Raw genomic sequence first — 23,061 nt, 5'->3', positions numbered from 1 at the left:
GCAGGGTCATCAATAGGACCTAAGCTGTCTCTTTGCACAGTGGCTTCCTTAACGTTTATGTGTTGGCTTGAAGAGGTTGCGGGTAAATAAGGTTCTACCAACAGAGGTTGGCTGGCAAAGGACGCGGATGTACAGTCATCTGGCTGGGCCGCACTAATTGAAGACTCCAGGTCAGGCATAGAAGAATAGGACAATGACAGATTTCCAAGATGAGGGGTGTTTGGCGCATTGCTCTTTAAGACGGAGGGCGAGGTAGTTGATTGCAGATCTATTAGTAGAGGTGATGGGGGACTGCGTTGCGACGGTGTATGAGGAGCTTCCGCCAGGCAGACTGCCATATCATCCGTTATTGGAGTCTCAGTATTTGGCAAGGATTTCTGGGGTGTTAGCCCCTTCATGACTGCGTTCCTTTGATTTGGTAGGTTACTAGGACCAGAATTTGAGGACATTTTTTCTTGAAGTACATGTGTAAGTTGCTGCTTGAGTATATCAAGCCTGTTTATAACTTCCTGCTGTTCTGCTGATGGCAACTCGCCATAGGATGAGATAAGGTCCCTCTCCTCTGAATCAACCAGATGGCTGGGCCCGCTTTGGTCATACTTCTCAGTTGCTGGAGTAGATAAACCAGGAGGCTTGGGCTGAGAGGGAGGGTGAGGTTCCCGGGAGGACAGCTTGAGTTTCAAGGCTATGTAGCGCCAGTCTGGTGAGTGGATACCTTTTTGTACGATGTTACGGAAAAGAGGTTTAATCCTGGTGTCATGAAAGACTCTCATTGGGAAGATGCCCCAGGTGGCCAAAAACGCTTTACGCCTAACCAGTATGGACGGAATTTTTGGTGACTGGAAGGAGAGCAGTACTTTTTGGAACCGATGGTGGTAGTTCAAAAGTTTCACAGAACTAAGATCTACTAGTGGAGGCCAAATCTGAAGGAGTTGCCTTAGATGGTCTTTGATATCTCTCGGATTATTCCACCTTGGGGACCAGGGGTCACTGCTGCGTATAGTTAGGCAAATTTTATTTGCTTGTAGGATCAGAGATTGAGAGCCCAATTGAGCTTTTAATAGGTGACCACCAGTACCACTTTCATGTCTAACTGGGGTGGTACACCTCTGTCCCTTTAAATCCCTCGGAGGCAGAGTGAGGTTGTGCCTCAACTCCAACAAATGGGCCTCAAGCTTTTGATGGAGGTTATTCACCTGCGTGGAGATCCCATTTATGCTCTTAAAGATGCAGCGCAGGGTCCTAGTTATTAATTGGAAATGATTGAATCCCATGCCGTCGCCCAGGGCCAACTCGGACTCCCCCTTCGAGGTGGCTCTCACTTCTTTGTCATTATTATTAGTATTATTAGTTGCCTTCGAGTTCACCCCCTCCACTTCTATGTCGGCTGCGAGGTCAATTAAAGGATTAAAACGGTTGTGAGTTTCAACCGTGTAGCTCACTTCCTCGTTATTTCTGCTACAGTTAAGAAAGAAAGAATCAATCTTGGACTGTTTGGGCCTTGGGGGAGGCATTGCTTCATCCAGGTCCCTTGGCCGTTTGCCATGACCCATAGTGGAGATAGGGAGAGATATCCGCAATAATTGGAAATATCTTAATGCACCTTAAAGAGTATTTTAGGAGGCAGGGGAGTGGTTAGCGAAAAAAGTAAGTAGAGTTCGTTGCTTACTTACAAGTCTCAGTCATTTGTCCAAGATTATCGCATCTTCCGTAGACTCAGTAAAAGCCTTTGTCTCCAAGCGCTCGAAAAACAAAGAACGAAATAAGAAACTGAGAAAATAAGAATCCACTGATTGCCTCGCTTTGTCCTCCATCAACTGCCACCAACTGCTCTCTCCTCTACTCGCCTCACTGCTAACCCAAAATGGCCGCCTGCAAGTCTGTGGTCCTTGTCACCATGGCAACCCCCCTCACCTGGACCTGGGCCCACCTGGCTCCACCTATTGGGAGATAATCTATAATGAAATGGAAAAAAAACCTTTGTTAAAAGATCAGAAGCATTTTTATTAGGTATTTTAGGGCAGGATTTACCAAAAGATAAGGAAAATCTATTCCTGTATGTGACAACAGCGGCCAGAATTTTACTAGTTCAAAGATGGAAAAGCGATGAAATACCAGCGAAAGAACCCTGGCAAGAAAAGTTGATGGAATACGCTGTAGAGTGTGGTGGTTAAAGAGGAAACCTCCTTGTGCTTCGTGCCTGAGGGAGGGACTCCTAAGGGAAGTCAGTCAGGATGTCACGTCACAGTCCTTTGTTCTGTGAGTCTGCTTTCGATTTCAGTTGGAGTGTGTCGGAGTTATGCTTTGAGACGGAGAAGATGTCTGAATCTTCCGATGGTGTAATTTACTGCTTGTAAATGAAGCTATTACATTTGAAGAAGCCGTGCCTGGACTATTTTTCACTCCCTATTCTACTTCACGACAGCAAATCTCTGCTGTTCCTGCCTTAGGTGAGGTTTTCCCAGAAGATTGCACTGAGAGCAAAGCAGTGTTTTGTACGCAGGGGAAACGCACTGGACAGGCAGAAGTTCAAGAGGTTATGGTAACCAACGTTTTGGTTGCTAAGTGGTGAGAAGGGAGTGCAAGGAGACGCTGTGCCAGCTGGATCTCCTGATGTCTTCGGAGCCTGGTTTGGCAGAAGAGTGAGTAGTCCTTTGTAGTCCTGGCAGGAGATCCAGCTGGCACAGCGTCTCCTTGCACTCCCTTCTCATCACTTAGCAACCAAAACGTTGTGAAAGCAGACTCACAGAACAAAGGACTGTGACATCCTGACTGACTTCCCATAGGAGCCCCTCCCTCAGGCACGAAGGACAAGGAGGTTAACTCTTTCACCACCACACTCTACACCCCCTCTTGCTTCGCGTCTGAGGGGAAACACATACCCACTGTTATCCCAAACCCAGACCTTCGCAGAACTCTCCATTGCCTCTGGAAGGTTAGTGGTTTCATGAAACCATCGGCGAGGTTCCTAGCTGAGGGACAGTACTTCAGCGTAACTAACCCCTCCTGAACACTCTGACACTGGCAAGAAAAGTTGATGGAATAGGCTGAAATGGCGAAGCTAACTCAGAGACTTAAAGATAAGGACAATAATGACTTTTTAAAAGATTGGGAACCTTTTAAGATGTATATACAGAAACAATGCATAGAAATGAACTCACTGGCAGGATTTGAGTAATGGAAAAATACAAACAGAAAATACAATTATGAGGTAAAAATGAGAAGAGACAAATGTTATAACCTTCGTTTTAATATATAAGGAATACAAAATTATAAGCAAAAGAAACAGAGGTGTTATAAACCAGGAAGGGAAGTTGGGGGAAGTCGCATGGGGGCGGGGTGTTAATCGAAATTGTAAAATGTAATTTGAATGTTTGATTATGTTAAAATTTCTTTAATTAAGTTATTTTTAAAAAAAAGAAAAGAAAGAAAAGCAATGGCTCCTCTTACTTAAGGGCCCCACAGACCTCATGGGACACAAGAGCAGATTCCCTTGTTGCTTTTTTGAGTCAACCAGCAATGGGGGTTGAATTTCCTTATTTCCAGGAGGACTGTTGCTAAAGCACATGACATGCTCTTCACACTTAGTTATCTATTAGGAACAAAGGCACAAATTATTGTGTGTGTGTTTGTATTTGCAAACTACCCCAGTCTCTGAGCGGTGAGATTCCAGGGGTCCCAGGCGCTTCCCCATCTTCGGTTTCCTTGGAACGAAGGTCAGCGGAGACTGTGGCGTCTTTATGATATCTAGTTTTATTTACTCACATACACAACCAGAGTGTAGGACGGAGGGGCTCACAGCATCAACACACAAACAGATCTTGATTCTCTGTTAGTCGCAGCTTTGGATCCGGCACAGAGCAAGCTGGTTTCGGGGTTTACCACAACACTCTCTGGGTCTTGCTTTCCTACCTAGCAGCCAGGTGAGATGGGAGGGGGAGGACAGCCCCCCCATTAGCTGCAGCTCTTGCAACCCAGCTCCTTCGTTGGGGATGCTGAGGAGGACACTCTATGGCCAGCGAAGGCCCTTGTCTTGCCAAGAAACTTGTCTGTGGGAATCGTGCATCCATAATGCTTTGGAAAGGGTTAGTGTATTCTAGAATTCTCTGGTGTCACCAGAAGAGGAAGCCGTTCTTTTCAGTTAGGTCTGTTCTCAACTGCAGAGGATGAGTAGCTTGGACGTTGTTTTGTGCGAAAGGTGGTTGCTGCTTGTAGTTATTGTAGTGTCTTGAGCAGCAACCTCTGGAAACGGAGGGCTAAAAACTGGGGCTGCTCTCCAAAATTATCTGGTCCCTTTTAACTTCATATTTCAGCTGGTTGACTAAAATTCCTTATTCTGGCTGCTGGTCCCTTATTTTCAAGGCTGCTGGTCCCTTATTTTCAAATCTGTAAGTTGACAGCTATGGCTTGATGTCACATTTTAACACAGTTTGCAGCACATCTGCAAAGAGAAGGACATGGGGACAGGTGAGTCCGTCCCTGAGCACCTGGCAAGGCTATTCCAAGAGTTTCCTCCTGGATTCCAAGTCCTACTACAGGGGAGGGACACCCCAGGCCTTGGGGGGCGGGTAATCCTGGCCTCCTTCAACCAGAATGTGGCTCCCCAGGCTAAGGAGATGGTCAATATCCAGTTCCTCTCCACCCTTTTAAAATTTAAATATCAAAACAGATCCCAACTTTCAGAGCATGTAAATCACAAGAGTGGAAAGACTGCTGGGCCACTCACAGAAATAGGACTACACTTCCTTCTCCCACCTTTAAAGTATACGTAAGGAACCTCAACTTCACTCTTCAAGCCAAAAGACAACACTTCCGCGTGCCCGGGTAAAACCCCTGGCCTTTCATTGGTAGAACTGCCACCACACTTGTGGCATTTACCTCAGCGGAACGCAAGGACTGACTGAGCAGGCGGCAAGATGCTTTCAGCCTTGGACACTTGGCGGGTTCTGAAAAGGCTGTGCAGGCCAGATTCATGACCCTGACAGGCTGGATTCGGCCCACGGGACATAGTTTGAGGACCCCTGGTCTACATTGACTGGCAGCTTCTCCCCAGAGTTTCAGGCAGGGATTTTGTCCAGCCCTTGTAGGAGATGTCAGGGGTTGACTCTGGGACATTCTGCATGCCAAGCAGATGCTCTAGGGCTCCCCATATATCACTAGCCATTCAATGTTATGCTATTAGCAACCGTGGAGATTCCACCTGCCTCTTTCAAAAGGAGAACACTCAACTGATCTATTTCAACAACAACAACAACAACAACAACAACAACAACAACAACAACAAAAATAACAACAAAAATAATATTTATACCCTGCCCATCTGGCTGGGTTCCCCAGCCACTCTGGGCGGCTTCCAACAAAATATTAAAATACAATAGTCCATCAAATATTAAAAGCTTCCCCAAACATAACAGCAACCATCCATTTTCCGTTCATTGAATTGGCAATTAAGCATTTCTGGAAAGGGAAATGGCATACTTTTGTATATTAGCATAAAAAGCATGCATGAGAAAGTATTACTCATTTATGATGAGAATAGGATTTATTTATTTTGAAATTTCCTTGGTTCCTCCTTGGCAGCCAGTGCGATTGTTTCAGCAGGGCTAGAACTCAGGACCCGCTGCCTTGAGGGACATCTGAGAGCAGTTGGGCAGGGGAAAGGTCTCCCTTGGGAGGTGGTGGACTCTCCTTCCTGGGAGGTTTCTAAGCAGAGATCGGACGGCCATCTGCCATGGATGCTTTAGCTGAGATTCCTGCATTGCTGGGGGTTGGACTAGATGACCCTGGGATCCCCTCCTATCTCTCCACTCCGGAATTCCGGGAGGAGCTTCCTTGCCCCCTGCAAAGCCCTTTTCCCTGCAAGCTCTTCCTCTGGTTTCACCCCCAAAAGGATATCTGGGCATTGGCGTAGCCAGGGGGGCAGCTGCCCCCTAAATCCATAAAAAATAATAGAAATCTGAGGTTCTGCCAAGCGGGAGAGGGCGGAGCTGGAGGGACTCGGCTTGGCAAGGGTTAAAGGGAAGTGAGCTGCCTTCCTAGAGAGGCCAGGAAGCAAGAGGGGGCCAGGTCCTCCAGAGCCAAGGCCCCTCCCTCCCCAGTCCTTCCCTTGCTTTGGGGTCTCTCCTGCAAGGGCTGCCTCGCTGTCCCCTCCTGGGATCTGGTGAGTCTCCTCTCTCTCCCCCCAGAGGGTGCAGTGGGGAGACGGGGGGGGGGCAGGGCTGCAGCAGGGGAGGAGGCCTGGGGGGCCGGATCTGCTCATGTGGGGGGGGGGACCCCAAGTCGGGGAGGAGAGGGTCCTGCCAGGGAGGGGCCAGGTCTGCCACGCTCTCCTTCTTGGAGATCAGAGGATCCCAAACTCATTTGGCCCTCCCCCCCCTCTGCAAAAATCTCCCTTCTTTAAAGAAAGGAGTCCCTGGGACTTTAACTCTGTGTGACATCGCTCAGCCTCATTGCACAACAGAGGAAACATGTGCAAATGGTTTTCCAAAGCTGGACGAGGAGGTGGACTAGCACCCCCCAAAAAAACCCACGAGGAGGGAGGAAGGAAGTTAAGGTGGGAGAGAAAGGGCAGGAATAAAGAGAGGGATCCCATCCCATAGTCTGGCTGCTGCATTGCAGACCAGTTTCCCCAGTCGTCTCCCAGGGCAGCTCCCCACGGAGGCCACTGCAGCAATCCCCTCGCACCCAGAGCAGGGCATCCCAGGACCACATCCTCTCTGTGCCAAAGCGATGTTGCTGGCAAAGCAGCCGGAAATGGGCGCTGCTACTCACCGAACCTGCAGGGACCTTGGCATCAATGGCTGTGTGTGTGTTAAGCTATCTGACAGAATAATAATAATAATAATAATAATAATAATAATAGTAGTAGTAGTAGTAGTAACAATAATAATTAATTACCCGCCTAAATTTCAAGGGAGATGTCTTTGGCCCTGCCCACTTGGCCCTCAGGGGGTTGGCCAGATACATACCTGGCCCTCAGAGCAAAGAAAAAGGGACCCCGTCCCAGAAGTCTATTCTGAGTGGCAGAGAGTCCAAGTGCAAGAAAAGGAGACAGAAGCAGCGCAGTGGGTGTAGGTGTGGGGGGCAACTCCTGAGGACCCCCACTAGAACCAAGCATCCATTTTTCACAAGATAGAAATGACTCGTTTGTCAGTAGGTTCCGACGTCATCAATTGACTGGAAGGATGGAGAAACCAGGTTGATTAATCTCTCAGAAATCCCTTCAGTTGCCTCCACATTTTGCATTGCTGGAAGGCTAGAGACTTGTTTCTTCTCTTTCAAAAAGATAGCTCATGGTCTGGGATGTTGTGCAGTCATGCTTGCTCAGGGAACCATTCCCCCCCCCCCCCCCGTCCTACAAATTCTGTAACAGAGCAATGTATTTGCTTTGTAGGATTTGCTAGAGCTTCTCATTTAGACAGGCAGAACTTGACAGAAGACCAAAGGGTTCCTTCCGATCTCTCAGAGGCTTCCTGAGAGCACAGATGGATGAGCAAGACTCGGCTGGCCCTGAAGCAGGAAGAGGCCATGCCAGCCAAACTGGGAGCAGTGGGGGATTCTGGGAAAACTCTGTGCAGAAGATCCATGGTAAGGTGGACACCCTCCGCTCAGAGGTGCAGAGCCAGCAGTTGAGGCAGTTCTGCTTCCAGGAGGCCAAAGGACCCCGAGAGGTTTGCAGCCGACTCTACCACCTTTATCGTCAGTGGCTGAAGCCAGAAAGGCACACGAAAGCTGAGATGCTGGACCTGGTGATCTTGGAGCAGTTCCTGGCTGTCCTTCCACCAGAGATGGAGAGCTGGGTGAGGGAGTGTGGAGCAGAGACCAGTTCCCAGGCGGTGGCCCTGGCCGAAGGTTTCCTCCTGAGTCAGGCAGAGGAGAGAAAGCAGGTGAGAGAGACTTTCCTCTGGGTACTCCCAAGGGGCTCCAAACAGGACAGAGAACATCCCATAATGGTCTGCTGATGGCCCATCCTATTTCTGGGAAAGCATCTATGGAATGAGATCTCACACCCTTCAAGTCTTTGTCATTCTCTTTCTAATATTTCTCCCCATTCTCTGGTTTGAATCATTGTGTTTTTTTTCAGGGAACGGATCTCTTTGCAGAAATGGACCTGGATTCCTGTGAGGCAGAGAGGCCTCTGTTGGACACCAGAGAGAGGCCACTGGGTAAGGAGGAAGGTGGTTTTTCCCCATTTGGTCTCATTCTGTTGGTTTTCCAACTCATCTGTGAGTTGTTTTCATCTTGTTTTGGGGGGAGATAGTTGGGAACAAGGGTCCAGAGGAGGTGAGATGTATTTCTGCACAACTAACATATGAAATGGGCACAAACGTCCAAATACTCTCAGTAGGTAAGGATTTCTCCAAAGCCCATCTATAGTAAGAGATGCCCTGTTTCACCTGTGAGAGAAGCAGGCACTCCTGGTGTCCTGTTTACCTTTTGTCTCTTGCAGATGGCAGAAGGATGCCGGCAAGACCTCCTGATCCGTCTTTTCGTGGGGGCAGAAGGGAAGCAGCGGCTGTGGAACCAGATCAGGTCAGGGGAAGCTGCCTTGTGGCGACAGAGACCGAGGGATGGAGCAGTGTCATGGACTGGTTGGGCACAGAGGAACGGTGGGAGGAAGCAGCCTGGGAACCAGGAAAGGAAGAATGCTCAGAGCCGAAGGAGTGGAGGTGGAGGGAGGATGAGCGGTCAGAGGGAGAAGAGGGAGAAGCCTGGGAAGAGGAGGTGTCAGAAGCTGAAGGGGAAACAGAGCTTAGTGAGCTGGGAGACTCTGTGGCAGAATGCAGTGCAGAATCAGAGGCAGAAGAGGAAGGAGGCAAGTGGGAGGAGGGAGGTCGAGAGGCTGTTTTGAGTCAGGAGGAGGAGGAGCCACTGGTGGCTCCCTCTCCTTTTGCCAGAAGCCACCCTCCCTGCTTGTCTCTCAGAGCCTGCAATGCAGGAATCTCTGCTAGATCATCCAAGACAGATGGCCATTCAAAATAGGCTTATTTTATTTCTAGATTGATCACTGAATGCTAAAATTGTTTTCTAAGCAGTGGACAAATGAGAACAAATAGTGGCCTGGATTCACCTAACCAGCCCCATCGGATGCAAAATGGGGCCTGCCTCCCATTCCTCCCCCTCTCCATGCCTCCATGAATCACTTGAATTTGGCTCTAGGGCATTGGGAGGGAACTCCCCAGAAGAGCTCACGAGGAGAAGAGAATGTGGATCCTTCCATTGGGGAAACGGGAATGCTAGCCTAGGCAGAATGACTTGGAAAACACAAGGTGGAGTACCACCTATTTGCACAAAGATGAATACCCATAATTAAAATGCAGAATAAAATAAGCATCCATAAATAAAATGTGCAGCAAAGCAATCCTATTGAAACAACACCGCAGTTTACAGGAAGGAAACAACAGAGCATTGTGTAGCAGATCATATTTCTGTCTCAGAGGAGGGCATTTCTCTTTTTCTTTTAGGGTCCAGCGTGCTTTGAAGATGTTGCTGTTCGTTTCACGGACGAGGAGTGGGCATTGCTGGATCCTGACCAGAGAGCTCTGCATAAGGACGTCATGGAGGAGAATTGTGGGATTGTGGCCTCTCTCGGTAAGGCTCCCTGTGGGATCGTCATATCTGCCAGGAAATTCAAAAAATACCTCTATGGACCAACCTCATATATTTTCACAGATCTCAATAATGACCCCTATAACACCTGGGAACCTAACACCCCCACAATAAAGAGTAACTTACAGTGGTTTTTTTTAGCAATCTTCCTCAAATTATTGCTTTTTCTACCACGATTGGGCTGGTCTCAACTCCCCAGGCCATCTTAAATGTCAGCTTCAGAATTGTTAGGAAAGATGAGTAGCTTCAGGTTTTCTGCTTTTGTTTTTGCTCCTGTCAGTCTTGGGTTGACCAAAGAGACGACTGACATTGGAGATGGAGGGGATGCCATGACTGGGCCAAACAAAATTCATCCCAGAGAAGAAGAGCTAGACTTATTGAATTTCAGGTAGAAGTAGCAGTGGTGGTGATGATGATGATGATGATGATGATGATGATACAGTGGTACCTCGGTTTACAAACTTTCCGGAACAGGACTATTCTTAAATCAAGGTACCACTGTAGTAATAATAATAATTTATATTTATACCCTGCCCATCTGGCTGGGTTGCCCCAGCCACTCTGGACAGCTTCCAACACACATATAAACATGAAACATAAATAATAATAATCTGATTCCATATAAAAGAACATTAACTTAAAATGAACAACTTCTCCTAGTGGCCGAAATTGTGGAAACCTTTTGTGAAAAGTATATTTCTGAGGTTTGATGGCTCATAACACCACTTTTGTGTGGACTAATACCATAAAATTATATAGCAATGGAAAGATAATTTAATGAAGAATGTAATGCGATGAATTTTATGAAGGAGTATTTATTAGAACAGCAGTCATAAAGAAATAACGTGAAACCTTTGGTAACCATTGGTAACCTTTAGCTTTAATTACGGCCTTACAAAGCCTTCCCCATGAAGTGAACCAAGTTTTTAGTTCTGCAGCTGTAATAATGGGAAACCAAGACTGAATTATTGCCTCTGTTAATTGAGATTTATTACTGGGTTGCCTCTTATTAACAAGTTTCTTTAGTCGGCTCCATAGATTTCTGATTGGGTTAAAGTGTGGGCTATTCCCAGGCCATTCCGGCAGTGAAATATCATTATTTTGAAAGCACCTTTTGCACACAGCACCAACATGACATGGAGCTGAATCCTGTTGAAAATATAAAAATGCTTCGGTATCTGGGAAAAGATCACCTGCGGAAAACTTCAGTTTGGGCTCACATATTTCGTTTATGCATTTTTCCGCTTTTATATTCCCATTAATGACGCAAATTCTGCCCACACCTTTTGCTGCGATACAACCCCAGATCATCACACTGTCTGGGTGTTTCACGGTCAGTGTAATGCAAATAGGATGTAAATGTTATCTGATTCTTCTCCTCGGGTATTTCATGCCATCACTACCAAGCAAGGAGATTTGGGTCTCATCGCTCCAAATAACACCGCCCCATTGTTCCACTGTCCAGTTAACATGGGTTTCATCTTTTCAACCTTTGCTTGAGAGATAACAATGGCTTTTCCTTAGAATTCTAATTTAGACCAGTCCTTGCACTCAACTTCCCATTACATTGCGCCATGTCATCTTGTATACACCCAGATGATTTTCTTCTGTCATGTAGGCACAGTCTCTCCACTCGTCCATCGTCACTTTTGTAGTGACTGAGTCTCCTTATACCTCTTCAAAAATATAGAAAGGCCAACTTTGGTTAAGTTTTCCCCAATCTCTCTTCTAATTTCTTCATAACTGTAGCCTTGCTCACTTAATAGTACAATCTTACATCACTTTCTGGGGACCACTCAACTCCTTGTGCCATTTCTATAATTTTATTATGTCTTACACCCTCACTAAATGAAAGAACACAAAAAACCAACCAACTTGATAGCAATCACATAACACACTGACAAAAGTCAACCAAAGCAAGTTGTGCTTCCTTTTTCTGGTTATTTGGTTATAACGTTTGATAGAATACGGGTAATTGAACAAACTTTCTTGGATTGCATTCTTGATTGCATTCTTGATCGAATTATCTTTCCATTGATATATAATTTTATGACATTATTCCAAATGAAGTGGTGTTATAAGCCATAAAAACTCTGAAATACACTTTTTTCCAAAAGTCTTTCACAATTTTGACCACTGCTTTATATAAACAAAGCAACATTCAACAACTCATCCGAATCTCATATTAAACAAACAACACAGGTAATGAACACACACGCAACTCCCTTCAGTTCTTCTCCATTTGTTCCTGAGGCTCAAATCCCTTTTTGTCCCCAATGCAGATTGTGATGAATTGGAAATCGAGAACAAAGGTGACCACGAAAAAATCCCCAGAGAGGAGAAGCCACAAAAAAATTTGGAGTATGGAGAAAGCTGCAGTCAGAGCTCCAATTCCACTTCCCATCAACAAAATCTCATTGAAAAGAAACTCTATCAGTGCATGGGATGTGGTAAGAGCTTCACTCATAGCTCCTCTCTCACTTCCCATCGAAGAATTCATACAGGGGAGAAACCCTATCACTGTGTGGAATGTGGAAAGAGCTTCAGGCAGAGCTCCAATCTCACTCAGCATCAGAGAATTCATACAGGGGAGAAACCGTATCAGTGTGTGGAATGTGGAAAGAGCTTCACTGATAGCTACTCTCTCACTTCCCATCAAAGGATTCATACAGGGGAGAAACCCTATCAGTGTGTGGAATGTGGAAAGAGCTTCAGGAACAGCTCCAATCTCACTACGCATCAGAGAATTCATACAGGGGAGAAACCGTATCAGTGTGTGGAATGTGGAAAAAGCTTCAGTCATAGTCCCCATCTCACTTCCCATCAAAGGATTCATACAGGGGAGAAACCCTATCAGTGTATGGAATGTGGAAAGAGCTTCAGTCAGAGCTCCCATCTCACTTCCCATCAAAGAATTCATACAGGGGAGAAACCCTATCAGTGTGTGGAATGTGGAAAGCGCTTCAGTCGGAGCTCCTCTCTCACTTCCCATCAAATAATTCATACAGGGGAGAAACCTTATCGGTGTGTGGAATGTTGAAAGAGCTTCACTGTTAGCTCTAAACTCACTTCCCACCAAAGAATCCATACAAAGGTCGGAAAAACCATTATACAGCTTTAGGAGCCAGGCAAATCCGCACCTTTTTAACCAGGCCTTTTTCTTATTGACATCTAATGCTATTTTAACATGTGATGTTTTGGGTTTTTATGTTGTGTTTTTATGTTCTAAGCATTCTGAGACTTGTGGGTGTAGGGAATACAGCCACTCTTAAATTCCTAGGGGTCTTTGCCCCCCATAAAATATATGTGTTTGCTTGGTACATTTATATGCCTTCGTGTAAATCTTAAGAGACTTGCATGTCAGGCCTCTTAAGGCTATTTGCAAGTGTAGCAGTGCACATAGCTGGACATAGGATATCACATAAAAAATAACACGTTGCATTTTGTACTACATTACTTGTGGCATACTTGCAGTTTGGGAGAAACATTCTCTTTTCTTTTTTAAAGAAAAATTTATTAAAGTTTTAAAGCATGAATACAAAAACACATGGAAAAGGAAAATACATAAAAAAACAAAAAATACATGAAAAGAAAAAAATAAAAATAAAAAATACAACATACAAAAGACAAAGAAAAAATAAGAAAAAGTTAAAAACAAATCCGTTTTTCATAACTTTAAACTCCTTTGCTTGTTTCTTTGACCTCCTCACACCTCCCCTTTTTGTATTCCCATTTACATAATCAGGTCAGCAAATCCTTACCCTCTTTCATTTACCTTAACTCTATATCTTAACATTTTATAACTATGTTTTCATCCATTATCAATTCATTTTTGCATATTCTTATTAACTTTGTTGCTAATACCACTTATTTTCAATCCAACATCATTTTAACATTCATTAATTTTACAGTGTTTCTGCAGATAGTCTTTAAATTTCTTCCAATCTTCTTCCACCAACTCTTCTCCCAGGTCTCGGATTCTGCCAGTCATTTCCGCCAATTCCATGTAGTCATCACCTTCATCTGCCATTCTTCCAGGGTGGGTAGATCTTGTGTCTTCCAGTACTTTGCAATAAGTATTCTTGCTGCTGTTGTTGCGTACATAAAGTTCTGTCCTTCTTTGGCACCAATTGGCCGACTATGCCCAGGAGAAAGGCCTCTGGTTTCTTCAGGAAGGTATATTTAAATACCTTTTTCATTTCATTATACCGGTATATCATCTCCCAGAAAGCCTTAATCTTTGGGCACGTCCACCAAAGGTGAAAGAATGTACCTTCATTTTCTTTACATTTCCAACATTTGTTATCGGGCAAATGATATATTTTTGCAAGCTTGACTGGTGTCATGTACCACCTATATATCATTTTCATAATATTCTCTCTTAAGGCATTACATGCCGTAAATTTCATACTGGTGGTCCACAACTGTTCCCAGTCAGCAAACATAATGTTATGTCCAACGTCTTGTGCCCATTTAATCACAGCAGATTTAACCGTTTCATCCTGCGTATTCCATTTTAACAGCAAGTTATACATTCTTGAAAGTATCTTAGTTTTGGGATCTAACAGTTCTGTTTCCAATTTTGGTTTTTCCACCTGGAAGCCAATTTTTTTATCCAAATTGTAGGCCTCTCTTATTTGATAATAATGTAGCCAGTCTCGCACTTTATCTTTTAATTTCTCAAAACTCTGCAATTTCAATTTATCTCCATCTTGTTCCAAAATTTCCCAATATTTCGGCCAATTGGCCTCCATATTGAGCTTTTTCTGAGCCTTTGCTTCCATTGGTGACAACCACCTTGGGGTTTTAATTTCCAATAGGTCTTTATATCTTATCCAGACATTAAACAATGCTTTCCTGACAATATGGTTTTTAAATGCTTTATGTGCTTTAACCTTGTCGTACCACAAATATGCATGCCACCCAAAAACATTGTTGAAACCTTCTAAGTCCAAAATGTCTGTGTTCTCAAGAAGCAGCCAATCTTTCAACCAGCAGAATGCTGCTGATTCATAGTAAAGTTTAAGGTCTGGGCTTCCGGTTTGACCCGCGGAAAGTGAGGAAGCACGGAAAACCTCGTCAGGGGTTTTCCTGCAGCACAGGGGCTTGGGGGAGCCGCCAGGCACAGCGCACCCCCAGAAATCTCAAGGGGGGGAACCCTTGAGGGATAGGCAACCCGGTAGCGGAGGTGCGGTTTCGTGGTTTTCTCGGGTTTCTTTCTTGGAAGAGCTTGAGGACGGCGAAACTGCGAACGCAAGCGGGAGAACACCGACCCTGTGTTGCAATGCCTGCACCTTCCCCTAAGAAGCGTGACGGATCTCCAGAAAGATAAGAATAGAACCCTTGGTGAAGAGGAAGATTTATCCTTTAATACCTGGAAGTTTGGACCAAGCGGTTCTTGGATGCTTTAAGATTGAAAATAGGGACTTCATCCCGGTTGATGGGAAAATGGCGCAGGAATACTACTTTGCTTTAAGCTTTAACACTTTGAATTCACCTTTCTTACCACAACTTAATAATTTCCCTCTTCTAAGTGTTTTTTTGTTGCTGTTGTGGTTGGTTTTGTTGTTGTTGTTGGTTGTTTTTTTTTGAAGTTGGCAAAGGGGCATGGACTTTGGAGCCATACAAGGCCTTTGAACTTAACTAAGGAACTTTAATTGGGATGACGTTTAAATAATTTGATTTTTCTTATAAACTAAATTACGACTTTACCTCTTGGGGGCATAATCATTGTGGAAGCATTTAGTGGAATTGAGCTAGCAAGTAGCAGAAAACACCAGAACTGCTTAGAACTGTTTTGGATCGTACAGAACTACTTAACACTTATTCTTCTTCCACAGGAGCATTTGATAACCATGTCCTCTAGTTAAGAACATTACCCCCCCCCCGTCCTCTGTTTCTCTTTCCTTCTTTCTCCTTTCATTTATGTATATTTGGAAATTCCAGTGACAGCAACCACTTTGTGGACCCATAGAAGAAATTTAGATACAGTTTATAGATATATGATGTTTACTAGTTAGAATTGATAAGGCTGGACCCAATTCTTGGGGACAAAGACCCTTTCTCAGGTTGAAATACTGGGGGACTGCATTGGAAGGTTGAAACACTGGGGAACTACATTGAAAGGTACAGGACCTAAAAGGAGTAGGAGGAAAAGACTGCGCGCCCTTTAAGGGAGAGAGTAGGGAACAAAATCGAGAATTTTGAGAAAATAACTTAAAATGTTGGGGGGAAATGGGAAAAAGGTAGCAGGGACCCCTGGGGAAAGGAAAGTATCCAGGCAGGAGGAAATCAAAGATTTAGATATCTTGTGGTTAAAGATAAAAGAAGAATTTAAACAAAGGGAAGAACACATGGAAAATAAGTTAGGAGAGGTACAGGAGAGGATAGATAAGAAAATAGAAGGGGCTGTAGGAGAGCTCTCAAGTAAAATTCAAGATTTGACAATGAGGTCAAAATCAATGGAAGAAACAAATAGGAAAACTCAAAAGGAACTTAGGGAACAAAAGAAAGAGACAGAAAAAATAAAGGAGGAAATAAGAGAATGGAACAATAGACAAGACCAACTGTCAGATAGTCTAGCCATGGTAGAATTGCAGCAGAAACAGCTTAATTTAAAATTTAAAGGAGTTCCCGAAGAGGCAAATGAAAATGTGAGAGGAAAAATGATTAGAGAACTCTCGAAATGGTTAGAAAATAAAAGAGTGAAAATGAAAATAAAAGAGTGTTTCTTTACACAACAACAGCGGCTAGGATGTTAATAGCAAAATACTGGAAAATGAGTTAATATCAACAAAAGATGAGTGGCAATTAAAGTTGTGCTAGTACCTTGAAATGGCCACAATGCCAGAACTTCCAAGAGACTGAGATCTACTCCCAGTAATAAAAATCCTGCCAGTGATCTACCCATTGTCTTTGCCCAGAGTTCTTGAGCTTTTCTCAGGGAGCAGTGACCAGAGTTGTGGATCGACCACTAGATCATTTAACAAATTAAAATTACATAAACAATTGTGCTTTAAAAGTACATACCATATATGAAGTATCAAGATAATAGAACTTTTAACACAGTGGTTTCTTCAGAGAACAACAAGTCTTCCAATGTATATAGACAGGCGCAGCATTGATTTTAGCTACAGTTACAGGTGACAGAAATCTGCAGCTGTAAGGTTTTCTTCTTTAAGTGACCCCTTTAAAACAACAAATGTAAAACAAACTTTATCCATTCACAGGTGTGTTAATTTGTTAAAATATGTTGAATTACAACATTGTATTCATTTATATTACTTAGAATATGTACAATGGATGGAGCCCATGAGAGCGAAACAAGGCATTATTCCGGAAATCCTTGTCAAGACTGTGGAACTGTAATAGGCTCCAATTTGGACTTTATGAACGTATGTGGAACAGAGACTAGCAGACATTTGGTCTTTATGAATGAACTGATTTATTGGGGACATCCGTCTATATTATGCCACTTTATATGTTGTTTATGTGCAAGATAAACCTTTGATATTGTGATAGGAATGTATAGAAGAGTATTGTTTATGTGAATCCACAGCCGGTTACGTCTTGTGTGTTTGTACATTCCAGGAACAGCATTCCTGACCCAGATTTTCACAGGAAGTCCCTAAGATGATTCCCCTTTCAAATAGGATACGTGAACCTAGGCCAGTATGGTCCTTCTCTCTGGCAGACGGAGAACCCCTTCCTCAAAGCCCCTCCCTCCCCCACTTCCCCATGGGGGTCTCCCACACCACCCATCACTCAGCAGCATGACTTTGGCCGTCTCCTGCTTGGAGCACTTCTGGGTTCAGAGCCCCCTGAGCTGAGCTGCCTGGCAGTTCTGCATCACCTCCGTCAGGTACAGCTGATCTTCCTCCAGCAGCTGAAAGACAAAAGTCAGTTCCTCACGAAGGGAGGGCTTCTCCACCTCCAAGAGTGCAGAGTGGGAGGCAAGGAGGGCAGGTCTGAGTCCCTGAGTCCATTATGGGATGTTCTCTGTCCTGTTTGGGACCACCTTGGGAGTATCCAGAGGAAAGTCTCTCTCACCTGCTTTCTCCTCTGCCTGACTCAGGAGGAAACCTTCGGCCAGGGCCACCGCCTGGGAACTGGTCTCCGCTCCACATTCCCTCACCCAGCTCTCCATCTCCGGGGGAAGGACAGCCAGGAACTGCTCCAAGATCACCAGGTCCAGCATCTCAGCTTTTGTGTGCCTTTCTGGCTTCAGCCACTGGTGGCAAAAGTGGTAGAGTCGGCTGCCAACTTCTCGGGGTCCTTTGGCCTCCTGGCAGCAGAAGTGCCTCAACTGCTGGCTCTGCACCTCTGAGCATAGAGTGTCCTCCTCACCCAGGATCTTCTGCACTGGGTTTTCCCAGAATCCCCCACTGCTCCCAGTTTGGCTGCCATGACCTCCAAGGAAGGAGAGTCCACCACCTCCCAAGGGAGACCTTTCCCCTGCCAAACTGCTCTTAGATGTCCCTCAAGGCAGCGGGTCCTGAGTTCTAGCCCTGCTGAAACAATCACTTGCTGCCAAGGAGGAACCAAGCGAGGTTCAAAAGAAATAAATCCTATTCTCATCATAAATGAGTAATACTTTCTTAAACATGCTGTCAGAGCTGCCCGAGGTCCCAGCTCACAAAGGACCAACGCCAGTTCGTTGTTATATACAAAAGTCTTTATTGAAGTTCAGATTCGCTTTCACAGTCGTAGCGTGCAGCTCTACGTCTTAAACTCTAGACCGCCGAAGCTCCGTCTGAGTCTCCTCCCCCCAGACACCAATTTAAGACTCTAGCCTTGCTCCACCTCTTCCTTTGCTCTTTCCTCCTCTGGTTCCGCCTGTCAGCTGGGGTCTCGCCCTTCCTAGACTCTTCTGACGCTGAGTCCCCTGAGTCTTCCCCCTGCCTCCGGCAGGCTTTAGGACCTGGTTCCCAATCCGGGTTTTCTGCTGTCCCACGCGCCTGTACATTCGAACTTGGCGCGCACGCCCAGCCGGCAACCTTCCTCCTGACCGTTACACTGCTCCCGTCACTGCTTCCCCCCTCGGGGAGGCTAGCTGGACCTGACCTCCCCTCCGTTCCCCCACTCTCCGATAGAGGCGTGGTCAGTCCTGACTCATCCTCTCCCCCTGCTGGAGGAGACGCTGGCCCTGACACAATGGGACTCTTCCCCCCCACTACACTCTGGTGGGGAAGCTGGTCCTGATCTCCCACTGCTGCTTTGGGAGTCCCCGCTGGCCCCTTGTTTCTGGTGTGTCCCCCCTGGGACCCCCTTTGCCCTGACCATCGGTGCCTCCTTCTGGGAATCTTCTGATTCGCTGGAGAAGCTCATGGAATCTCTCGGGTCACTGTCATACTCCCCTACGCTGCCCTCAGATTCTTCCCCTTCGCTCTCCATTTCCTCCATTTCCTCTCTCCCCTGTGCCTCTGTCCCTGAGCCCCTGACACATGAGAGCCAGTGTGGTGTAGCGGTTAAGAGCGGTAGTCACGTAATCTGGGAAACCGGGTTCGTGTCTCCGCTCCTCCACATGCAGCTGCTGGGTGACCTTGGGCCAGTCACACTTCTGTGAAGTCTCTCAGCCCCACTCACCTCACAGAGTGTTTGTTGTGGGGGAGGAAGGGAAAGGAGAATGTTAGCCGTTTTGAGACTCCTGAAGGGGAGTGAAAGGCGGGATATCAAATCTTCTTCTTCTTCTTTTTATACTAATATACAAAAGTATGCTATTTCCCTTTCCAGAAATGCTCAATTGCTAATTCAAAGGACTGAAAATGGATGGTTGTTGTTATGTTTAGGGAAGCTTTTAATATTTGATGTACTACTGTATTTTAATATTTTGTTGGAAGCCACCCAGAGTGGCTAGGGAACCCAGCCAGATGGGCGGGGTATAAATATTATTATTATTACAGTGGTGCCCCGCAAGACGAACGCCTCGCAAGACGGAAAACCCGCTAGACGAAAGGGTTTTCCGTTTTGGAGGCGCTTCGCAAAACGAATTTCCCTATGGGGTTGCTTCGCAAGACGAAAAAATCTTGCGCGTCCCCGCGGGTTTTTTCCGCTCCCCCCCTTTTCCTAAGCCGCCTATCAGCTGTTCCGCTGAAAAACCCGCTTAACAGCTGATCACGGAAAGCCGCTAGACCGCTGTAGCACTAATCCACTAGGCTGTCAATGGGCTTGCTTCGCAAGACGAAAAAACCGCTAGACGACGAGAATCGCAGAACGGATTCTTTTCGTCTTGCGAGGCACCACTGTATTATTATTATTATTATTATTATTATTTATTTATTATATTGATCAGGTGAGTGTTCTCCTTTCGAAATAGCGTTTTCGAAATAGCTAATAGCGTAAGGTTGGTAATAGCGTTTCGTTAGAGTGGGGAGCCACATTCTGGTAGGAGGAGGCCAGGATTTGCCCCCAAGGCCTGGGATGTCCCTCCTCCCCTGTAGTAGGACTTGGAATCCAGGAGAAAACTCTTGGAATAGCCTTGCCAGGTGTTCAGGGACGGACTCACCTGTCCCCATGTCCTTCTCTTTGCAGATGTGCTGCAAACTGTGTTGGAATGTGAAATCTGTTGGGAAAAAGCAGCAAGGCAAAAGCCAGCTCCAGATGGCTGGAATGCAAAACAGGATGTTATGTTTTGCAGATGTACTGTTGGGGAAAAGGTGGAGCCTATTCTCTGTACTGAGCACCGGATTTTAGCTCACAGAGTGTCATATGACCTGTGCTGGAAGTACAGGGGTGGAGTAGAGTCTCTTCTGATGGAGTCTGAAGGGAACGGTCACATTTCTATGTACTGCTGAGTGACAGGAATAAAACATGTAAAAGGGACTCCTGTCTGTCTCATTTCCCCTCCCTGGGAGAATGCAGGGAGGGAGACAAGAAGAGGAAAGCAGAGGGTGTGTTCTTTCTCACGACTAATGAGAAGAATCGCCGGGTTTGTTTACCTAGCCTGCCGGGGGTCGCAGACGAATGGTAAACACAGTATCTCGCTCAATTGCCTCGGGGGAGGCCAGGTACCTCTGCCTGTGAGCCAAGATACTAACATATGGCAGCCTTCGGATGGTTGCGATTCATCGGACATCTGCATGAGAGGCTGGTGGATTGTCCTCCTCTGCTCCAAGGCAGAAGAAAAGCGTCTAAGAGAAGCCAGAGGCTGAACAGACCCAGAGGAAGGAGTGTTTCCAAGCAACGGAGATCAAGGTATGCTGCATTTTCGGGCTAAAAGTGTGAACGCAGGTTGATAAATTCCCTGGTTCACGGGAGCTGCGTTTTGAAAAAACAAAAGCTCCGGAAGGAAAGGCCTGCAGCTCAAAGCTGAAGCCTGCATTCCACAAATTCTTGTGGTTAAGATAAGAAGTCCTGAATGCACTCTTGCGTGGAAAGTTACTGGCAATGGGGCTGGACTGTGAGGCTGAGCCTGGGAAAGCGAAACAAAAACACGGAGTGTTTTGGCTACAAGGTTTACGTGCTCTTGGAAAGGGACTTTCCATAGCAGCCAGAGTTTAGCTGCCAGGTTTGCCTGCCTGAGACAGAAAAAAACAACTGTTGGATTTTACAGTTTGTTTGAGAGTGTGAGCCAGAGGCTTGGCTTCAAGATGGATGCCAAGAAAGGAGGTCTGCCTTGCCCACCTCCCTTAACCAATGACAATTATTCATCTTGGTCTGTAAAGATGAAGGCCCTGCTGCAGAATCAGAGGCTTTTTGATGTAATTGAAAACCCCATCCCTGCAGCACCAACCAGAGGTTGGGAGTCACGGAACGTGAGGGCCAGGACTGCTATAATTCTGTGTGTCTCAGATTCGCAGTTGGTGCATATTCAGCATTTACAAAATGCGAAAGAGGTTTGGGACACGCTGCGTACAACGCATCAGAGAGATGCTGGTTCTTCAGCGTTGCTGTATTTTGAGAAGTTAACCAATCAGAGACTAGCGCCTGATGGAGATGTTCAAGCGCACCTGACAGAAATGAAGTTTCTGCGTCAACAGATGGTGGAACGCAATTTCCGTCTACAGGAGGAAGTGTTTTGCTTCATGATGATAAACAGCCTTAATCGCACCTATAAGGTTGTTGCCAGTCAGCTTGGTTCCCTACCGGCCGCGCAGCTAACCGCGGAAAGAGTGTGTGCTGTGGTCCTGAACGAACACGACAGACTTGCTGCACTGGAAGTGAAGGACAGGGGGAGGGAAGAACAGAGTTCGAATCTTCCCGCTGCTGGAGCTACTGGAGACCATGGAGTAGCATTGAGTGCTGTCCGATGCTACAATTGTGGACAGACTGGGCATCTACAGCGAAACTGTAGGAAGCCGCGCCAGTCAAAAGGAGCAAAGAGCAGCTTTACGAAGCCTGAGGCGTCAGGCAAAAGCCGTACCAAGTGCCAGGTGAAACCTGCAAAGGCTATGATGGCGAAAGGAACCACGCCAGATGTCAGGAACGCCTTTATAATCGACACTGGATGTACAAAACATTTATGCCCGCACAGACAACTGTTTTCGACGTTGAGAAAGCAAAGCTTCACTGTGAAACAGGCCAACGGTCAAGAGTTGGAAGCGACTGGAATTGGGACTGTGTATCTTGAGAGTCTGAACTTGACTATAAGCGATGTTTACCTGGTTCCAGAACTGAGATTTAATCTACTGAGTGTGTCGCAGATTGCAAAGAAAGGACTGAAACTGTCCTATGATGCTAAAAGCTGCAAGATTTACAAAGATGGAGAACTGTTTCTTACTGCCAAAGAGAAAGATGGACTGTATTTGTTGACTTTTGATCAAAGTGATTACATGAAATGTAATTCTTCTGATTCTAACAAAATCTCTCTTGCAGGTGTGACCAAAACGCGCGCCCGGAAGGTACCAAAGATCGACAGAGCGTTTCAGCGGGTGTATGCTGATGTGATTGGTCCTCTAGAACCATCTAGGGGCGACGCAAAATATTACCTTTTGTGTGTGGATTGTTTCACTAATTATTCTTGGGTTTATTTGATGGAGAAACTGCAAGAAACTTTAGAAAAGTTTCAGGAGTTTTGTGACAAGGTTAAAAGTATGCATGATGCTAACATTGATTGTCTTTTCACAGATGAGAAGCAAATTTTTCTGTTACAGAAGTTTCAGAAGTTCCTGGATGGAGAAGGGATAGACCACAAAGTTGCTGTTTCGACCGAAGCGTGGAACAGGGGGGGTCTGTGTTAGAGTGAACAAAGAATTGCAAGAGGGGATGCATGCGCAATTGCTGAGTTCACATTTGCCACATGAATATTGGGCGGAGTCTCTAGCATCCTATCTTCATGTGTGGTTGAGAAAAGTCTCAACAGAGTTGGGATGTTCTCCTTTTGAGAAGCTGTTCAATAGAAAACCTTCTGTTGCCTATTTTAAGGTTTTCGGGTCTCATGTGAGAACAGAAGCTCCAGGTGGAGTAAAGAATGCCAGAGGCATTTTTGTGGGATATGAAAAGGGTCTCTACAGA

The 23,061-nt window shown here is 45.6% G+C and overlaps 1 protein-coding gene and 1 long non-coding RNA gene across 2 annotated transcripts in view; both read left to right on the top strand.

Annotated features, from left to right (window-relative positions):
• The window catches only part of LOC310705487, a 118,998-nt gene that overhangs the window by 20,369 nt on the left and 75,568 nt on the right, over positions 1 to 23,061 (top strand). The gene's annotated exons all lie outside the window — the stretch shown is intronic.
• On the top strand, positions 6,050 to 12,929 carry LOC310705201 (uncharacterized protein). The gene is made up of 6 exons (XM_083499761.1): positions 6,050 to 6,160; positions 7,394 to 7,886; positions 8,084 to 8,165; positions 8,450 to 8,532; positions 9,465 to 9,591; positions 11,892 to 12,929. The coding sequence occupies exons 2-6, from the start codon at positions 7,485 to 7,487 to the stop codon at positions 12,647 to 12,649; spliced, it is 1,452 nt and encodes a 483-aa protein (XP_083355887.1). The 5' UTR covers positions 6,050 to 6,160; positions 7,394 to 7,484; the 3' UTR covers positions 12,650 to 12,929.

The sequence above is a fragment of the Podarcis liolepis genome (assembly GCF_965112155.1).
Source record: "Podarcis liolepis genome assembly, chromosome: 4".
NCBI classification, from domain to species: domain Eukaryota; kingdom Metazoa; phylum Chordata; class Lepidosauria; order Squamata; family Lacertidae; genus Podarcis; species Podarcis liolepis.
This window is presented reverse-complemented; position numbering and strand designations above follow the sequence as displayed.

Bases quoted from the DNA above. Each gene is read 5' to 3' on its own strand.
- LOC310705201 (XM_083499761.1), top strand. From the start codon at position 7,485: ATGGATGAGCAAGACTCGGCTGGCCCTGAAGCAGGAAGAGGCCATGCC. The intron at 7,887-8,083 runs GTGAGAGAGACT...GTTTTTTTTCAG, and splicing joins AGGCAGAGGAGAGAAAGCAG to GGAACGGATCTCTTTGCAGA. The intron at 8,166-8,449 runs GTAAGGAGGAAG...TGTCTCTTGCAG, and splicing joins CACCAGAGAGAGGCCACTGG to ATGGCAGAAGGATGCCGGCA.